Genomic DNA, 7376 nt, shown 5'->3' on the forward strand with positions numbered 1-7376 from the left:
GTGTCACGTTTTTATAATCTCTTAATCTCTGTATGAATACAGAGTCAACTACACTGACATGATTAAACATGACCGGCAGTGATGAAGCAGCATGTGGTGATCTGTCATCATGTGAAAGATCATGCAATGCTTTGTGAAAGTGCATATCCTGGAATGATTGTGTCATCATGATACAGTTTGGAATCAGTTAATATTTTCCCATATTCACATTTTTTTTATTTCATAAACAGTTGCTGTGTGTACAGTGTGGATTTAAATGGTATACATAGCCTAATTGGCAGAAGTATTTTTAGATGTTTTACTCAACATTTCAACAATTCTGTGAACAACATAGTGAACTGCAATTACCCATTTACATTCTTTTTATGTGAGGTCATCTGCCATGAGATTTGATATCCACTTTTGAAATAAGAGTAATTCTTGATAGTAATTTTATTAAAACTTTATTTTTTTTTTACTTATGCTATACAGCTTTTCAGTCATTTTATTCTTCTGTAGCTCTTCATCATTCCAGATGACAACAGTTCTTATTTTTATTTAAAGGCATCATTTTGTCCTACTAATTATCTAAAAATCTGCAACCAGATTTAATAGTGCTTTTATATTACTGAAAACATTCGTTCTGGCCTTTTGACAACAAGTGATTCCAAACCTGTGATTGGAAAAGTGCATTTTTTTAAATAATAAAACATGGAGTCCTGATAAGACATGTTTATGTGGTGGTGTGAGAGTTGTGCACTGAAAAAATGAAGTTAGAGTTTCTGAATGCAGAGCTTTATTCTTTCCTGGGCTTATCATATAGATATCCGTACAAACTGCCTCAAAGCTCACAGCAGTGAGGAAAACACATGCGAGGGTTATCTTATTACATTTTGAATACGGAGGGAGAACATGAACTCTGTTTCTTTCTGAAGTGTTACAGAACACTTTGCTTTAATTGTCTTTCTCTCACTCTCGCTCTCTCTTTCTCCCTCCCTTCTGGAGCCTCACCAACCCCAGGAATCTTTCCAATCTGTTCATTATTGGCGGCATGTTCAAACTTTTCTCGTCCAATGTAACAAAACAATCAATGACAAAAAAATAAAATAAAATCATTCACACAGGTGTGGGCAGTGCAAAGACAAAACATGAAGAGGGAAGGAAACCAGAGGATACATTCACAGTTTACAGGCCAGGAAGCAAGAGCAGATCTTAGAAGGGTTTTGGGAGCGCAGGGAGGTTTGTGGAGTTTGCTGGTTTAGAAGCACTTGCGATGCACGATGGAAGGGCCAGCCTCGTCATACTCCTGCTTGCTGATCCACATCTGCTGGAAGGTGGAGAGGGAGGCCAGGATGGAGCCACCAATCCACACTGAGTATTTCCTCTCTGGTGGGGCAATGATCTGGCACACACATCACAAGAAACCATGATTAGTGCCCAGTAAGACAATGAGGATTAACAGTTGCCAAAAGATCAAAGCAGGGATTTCTCAAAGCAGGACTTCCCATTAGGCTGGACAACTGAAGCCAAAAGTGGGATGGTCCTGTAGGTATGCCCCAAACTGATTCTCCTATTGGACAGTCCTGACTTTTGGCTTTCAAGCACTAAATATATAGGGGATTCTCATCTACCTGCAAATGACATGTTTGTTTCTCTATGCTTGGAGAGAACATGTATGTCTTTTTGTTTGAGAGGGACAGGAATGTGTGACAGTTTCTGTCCCATTGCTGAACTTCCACTCTTTACCCCTGTAACTTAAAAATAACTCAGCCCCTTTGCATTGTTTTCCAATTAATTATTGAATAATAAGATTTGTGACATAATTAGACTGGTACCACACACCAGCAGCAGTCAGTCAAGAGACCTCACTGACCTGCTTGTGCTTTCATTGAGATCTCAGTTTACTCACCTTGATCTTCATGGTGCTGGGGGCCAGGGCAGTTATCTCCTTCTGCATCCTGTCAGCAATACCAGGGTACATGGTGGTACCGCCAGACAGGACGTTGTTGGCGTACAGGTCCTTACGGATGTCAATGTCACACTTCATGATGCTGTTGTAAGTGGTTTCATGGATGCCAGCAGATTCCATACCTGAGAAGGAAAGAAGCACAATTGAGCAACACTGATTCTAAAGGAGAAGCATGGGGGATTAACTGAGGCAAGAGAGAAAGGAGAACTCACCAATGAAGGATGGCTGGAAAAGGGTCTCAGGGCAGCGGAACCTCTCATTGCCAATGGTGATGACCTGACCATCAGGAAGCTCGTAGCTTTTCTCCAGAGAGGAGGAGGAGGCAGCAGTGGCCATCTCATTCTCAAAGTCCAGCGCAACGTAGCACAGCTTCTCCTTGATATCACGGACAATTTCTCGTTCAGCTGTAGAAGGTGAATAAGAAATTCAATTCAGTATTTCTGTGCTGCCATATAAAACAGCACTCAGTAAAAGATTTTGTGTATGTTAATCCCCTGTGCCTGACTACAGAGCATAGAATTTGGCGCCAGAATCGCTACCTTCAGAATGATTTCCCTCCACAGAAATGTGATCGGCCTAAAGTTCCACTGCACAGAGGTGAGGACTACTAATGGTGTGAACTGCCAGCATTAACAGAACAGACTACTTAGTGCCCCTAGGTGACAGTACCCTCAGGGGTCCAGACTCAAAAGATTGCCTTGGTATACTACTATAAATTTCTAAGTAATTAGCATCCTTATAAAAACAAAGTTGAAAATAAATGTTGCATCCCTAAAACATGCTGGAGTGCCACAATTAGACTGCATTTACACAAGGCCCAGAAATTTGTGGAACAAATGTTAGCACTCACCAGTGGTAACGAATGAGTAGCCACGTTCAGTCAGGATCTTCATGAGGTAGTCAGTGAGATCACGGCCGGCCAAGTCCAAACGCATGATAGCGTGGGGGAGAGCATAGCCCTCGTAAATGGGCACATTGTGGGTGACACCATCACCGGAGTCAAGGACAATGCCTGGGCAAAGGAGATGTATGATTAGGTGTGTCATGATACCAGGAAGCCAACTGTGTTCCATGCTTTGTCAAGTAAACTGACCTGTTGTGCGACCAGAGGCATAGAGGGATAGCACCGCTTGAATAGCTACGTACATGGCTGGAACGTTGAAGGTCTCAAACATGATCTGGAGTAGGAGACAGCATTGTATTATAAAGTGTTTGTGCTAGATATTTGTCTAACCTATGCATGTCTAACAGCTAGTATGATAAGGAAACATTCCATAGACGCTGCTTTAAAGTGATACAATTTTTCATAGTTGTACATTGGAAAAACAGTTTTTTGTTAAATGTTATTTTTCACACTTTTATTTGCAAATTCAAGTTGTAGTTTATGTTGTCTTCAGCAGTCCCCATGTCACCAAAAATGATAAAATGACACTTTTAGCCATATAGCTTCTTTAGATTTGTGCTCAATGAAGAGCAGAGAACATATGGACCAAAGGAAATTGGAAAATTCATAACACAAAAACATCAATGGTTAAAACAACTTGTTTATCGGTTCCTTTGGTCACGTGTGGTTTTCTCTTCAGTGCAATATTGGCTGGCAAATTAAAACAAATTGGATCATTCTAATGACTTAGCTCAGACCTGGGTCATCTTCTCCCTGTTGGCTTTGGGGTTGAGGGGGGCCTCTGTCAGCAAGGTAGGGTGTTCCTCAGGGGCAACACGAAGCTCATTGTAAAAGGAGTGATGCCAGATCTAATGAAAGAAAAAAACGCTGACTCCAGTGGACAAATCCAGGCAAAACAGCCTGTGATATGTACTTTTACACCAGATAGTTCTGACCAAACAAATGTTTTCTACTTTTGTTATATCTGGTATTAACACAGTATCATCTTCCCTCTCATGTGCTACTGCTTAAATCACTTACAAACTAAGGCTGCCTCATGAAGATTTTGTGGCTTTTGTATAAAACAAACCTTAGTTAAGTTAATCGTTGACACTGGAGAACCATAATGAGTGAGACATGGAGTAGGCCAAGATCTTAGTGAATAATACCATCTGCTGCAGGCATCTGTTGGCCGATGACAGTTTGTGCCTGAAGGATCATGCACGACACATTTATGTATATGCATGAGTCATGAGTGATGAGCCAGAACAGCTTTTTCAGGTATGAGTGGGGCCTATCTGAGCTCACCTAATGGGGCCTAAAGGAAAACTAAAACAATGACGACTTTGAGGCCACGGCCCCATATGTTTACTTGAGCTTCTTAGCTTGCATATTACCTAGCATAATTGTAGAAAGCACGTTGTTGCTATTTTAGGGGACTGTTTACATCTCTCTGTTTGATAGCCTGGTTTACACTGATGCCAAAATTATCAAAGGCTGCTTACTTTTTCCATGTCGTCCCAGTTTGTGATGATGCCGTGCTCGATTGGATATTTGAGGGTCAGTATACCTCTTTTGCTCTGTGCTTCATCACCAACGTAACTGTCTTTTTGTCCCATACCCACCATCACACCCTGCGCAGGAGAGAGAGGTAAGAATGCTTAATGTGGGTTAAAATCTGATCTTAGGAAAAAAAGTGAACATTGTTTCCACTGCTTTGTGACCGGTGTGGTGCTTTCCGCAAGTGACTCACTTTCAGTAAGAGATAAGCTATCAGAGAGCGCACAATGAAAATAGGAAAATAGGTCTGCCAAAGTGAGACTTTGATGTTTAGTCTCTTAAAAATAACAAAGCATGGAATTAGAAATTTGGAGCATATGGGTTGCTAGAAAAGAGCAATTAAACCAAGTTCCTATGCTGATATATGCTGGAAGTTCCCCCACAGTTCTCTAAGATATTCGGTTCTTTTTGTCCTGGTACTTTTGTACTGTTCCTTTTAGCTGGGCTGCTTTTGTTTGAGTCGTTGCTGAACCCACCTCCGATAAAGAGTGAAACTCTAAGCAGTTGCAATGCCATCACATATATGAGATACTGAGTACACTGCCCCATGTGGTGGGTTGGAGAAGTTCACCTGGTGTCTGGGACGACCCACGATGGAGGGGAACACGGCTCGGGGGGCGTCATCCCCGGCGAAGCCTGCCTTACACAGTCCTGATCCGTTATCACATACCAGGGCGGTGCTCTCTTCGTCGTCACACATTTTGTTCGACTCGGATTTCCTTCTTCACTCCAAACAGGAGACAATCACTGACAAACAAGCCAACACAGACCAGTCAACATCACATTTAGTCTGTAAAGCATGTGTTAACCTCTTAAACTTTTAGGGCACCTCTGTCTGTCTGTCCACCCCTTATGTTTAACTACCAAAGTAGTTTATGCATAATTTATAGTAGTTACTGAATAATGATAATAATAATAATAATAATAGTACATTATTTCTAATTTACAGTTAATAGTTTAATATATATAGTTGTATATACTTTCATATAAAATATTTGTGTGTGTGTGTGTGTGTGTGTGTGTGTGTGTATGTGTCCATGGCCACACCCTGCTCTGTAGAATCATGAATGGATAGAATATTATAAGGCACTAAAAAATCTCTTACAGTGTAGTGTCCTGTCCTATGCTGTAAAGTTGTTACTAAGGCTAAATAAATAATTGCACTGCCTATTTTGGTAATTATTTACCAAAAACCAAAACATTTTCAGATGAAAGTCCTATAGCCCACAGTGAGTTTCCAATGTTGTTATTCAATGATATTTTTCTTGCTAATACTAAGATTTGCCCTAAAATTAACGCAAATGTGTTGAAGTCTTTGCAGAGCTCTTCCACTGCCATGCTGAGCGTACACTGCTTTACCTGATGAATGAATTCTGCACCCTGGGAAAACTTCCTAATTTGGAAATGATGGGGAGGCATGCCTGTCTTTGGACTTTGTAAACTCTCCCTGGCCCTGCCTGTACTCAGTAGTTTATGAAAAGAGAGAGGAGGGGAGAGAGAGAGAGAAGGAGGGGAGCATAGGGAGGATGGGGAGTCAAGCTGATTCCACTGACGCTGTTCAGGAGAACCATATTTAGTCATAAAACTCACAAATCAAAGGGGCTTTAGCCTACAGAGACCCCAGCTCAGCAGGGAGAGAGAGTTGTCTACTACACAACCCATAATCTGAGCACTGAGCAACACATTACGCTACAACAATGCAGTCATGCACAGGATCTTGTACTGTTAACACATTCTTACTTACTACTGCAATCACCTAACACTGCATTCAGTTTTCATTACTGATAAATTTGTACCCCATTTGCATCCCATTTGAAAGAGTACCAGACCAAAATCTACAACTCACCAATAGATACTTATAAAAGAGAAAAAGATGCATAGAAACTGCAGCATCTTCACTCACCATTGTGTTTAAGCAAAGCAAGTTCACTTGGCTTACACAAGACCATCTTGCATGCATGATATCACATTAAAGCTCTTCTGCTAACATCTCTTACAGGAAATGTTCCGCAGATCAAATACAACTTATCACAACAATCAGGAAACCACTACTGAGTTTAGCCTGCAGTTCAGACAAGCTTAGCAGCTGATGCACCTGTGCAAACACCATCAGTACAAATGGCCAAAGCAGTTATCCAGCTTCCAGTAAAGTTCTAATCATCTGCTGTCTTCAGCAATCTGCAGTCTGTATGTTCTAAATCTTCTGTAAGTTCTGTATTCATCCAGTTAAAAGCTTACACCTTAACAGCATCAGCTTAGAGAGGGGTGAAAAGACAAGGAGAGGGAGAATGAGAGAGTGAGAGACAGAGCAAGAAAGACAGAGCAAGTTGAGCCCACTTACCCTGACAGTGCTGGGCCGGGGGTTTAGCCACTTGGTGATGGTGTGGCCCTGGCTGGCCTGTGGAGCTCTTATGTAGCTCCTGTCTTGCTCCTCTGCCCCCTCCCATCTCCCAAACATGGAGCCTGGGATGCACACAGCCCCACTGGCGTGCTCCACTACAGCCTTATAGGGATGACTGGAGGAAAACACTCCAATCCGGGTGGCTGCAGGGCGGCCCCTCTGGCTCCATCGCTCAGACCATTCCAGAGAGTGTTGCTTTTTTTTCAGCTCTGAAAGGATGGAGACCTCACCATGCAGGAACATAAACAGTCCAGCCCTACTATAGTCACACATGGACACATACACATGCTGTAGATACTAACACACCTGAGAGAAAAGAGAGCAGGAGGAGAGAAGGATGATGTGTTCAGATTACATCAATATACAACATCAGTCAGTCACCTACTATAATAGTGTCTAACTGTCCTCTTGCCATACCTGTGATCTTAAAAATATCCTAAATGTGATTTAAAGGTACCATTAGTGATAGAAAGATTTAATTATTTAAATTACATAAAAATTGAGCAGGGAATCTTGATGACAATGAAGAAGCTGTGGCAACAATAAAGAAAACATGTATATCGTCTATACATTGTATTTTCAAT

General features: G+C 41.6%; 1 protein-coding gene across 1 annotated transcript; it reads right to left on the reverse strand.

Moving 5' to 3' along the window:
• Positions 1-758: 758 nt before the first annotated feature.
• acta2 (actin alpha 2, smooth muscle) lies at positions 759-6861 on the reverse strand. The gene is made up of 9 exons (XM_017705588.2): positions 6733-6861; positions 4963-5138; positions 4337-4465; positions 3590-3700; positions 3042-3126; positions 2799-2960; positions 2161-2352; positions 1889-2070; positions 759-1381 (listed from the first exon to the last, which is right to left on the reverse strand). Exons 2-9 carry the CDS (start codon positions 5089-5091, stop codon positions 1238-1240), a joined length of 1134 nt encoding a protein of 377 aa, XP_017561077.1. The 5' UTR covers positions 5092-5138; positions 6733-6861; the 3' UTR covers positions 759-1237.
• Positions 6862-7376: the final 515 nt, after the last annotated feature.

Source organism: Pygocentrus nattereri, chromosome 13 (assembly GCF_015220715.1).
Source record: "Pygocentrus nattereri isolate fPygNat1 chromosome 13, fPygNat1.pri, whole genome shotgun sequence".
NCBI lineage: Eukaryota > Metazoa > Chordata > Actinopteri > Characiformes > Serrasalmidae > Pygocentrus > Pygocentrus nattereri.

What these genes read in the sequence shown, in the direction of transcription:
- acta2 (XM_017705588.2), bottom strand. Translation starts at nt 5,091, where the DNA reads ATGTGTGACGACGAAGAGAGCACCGCCCTGGTATGTGATAACGGATCA. An exon ending in ACAGGGAGAAGATGACCCAG is followed by an intron (nt 3,127 to 3,589) that starts GTCTGAGCTAAG and finishes CTCCTACTCCAG; the next exon opens with ATCATGTTTGAGACCTTCAA. An exon ending in TGCCTCTGGTCGCACAACAG is followed by an intron (nt 2,961 to 3,041) that starts GTCAGTTTACTT and finishes TCCTTTGCCCAG; the next exon opens with GCATTGTCCTTGACTCCGGT.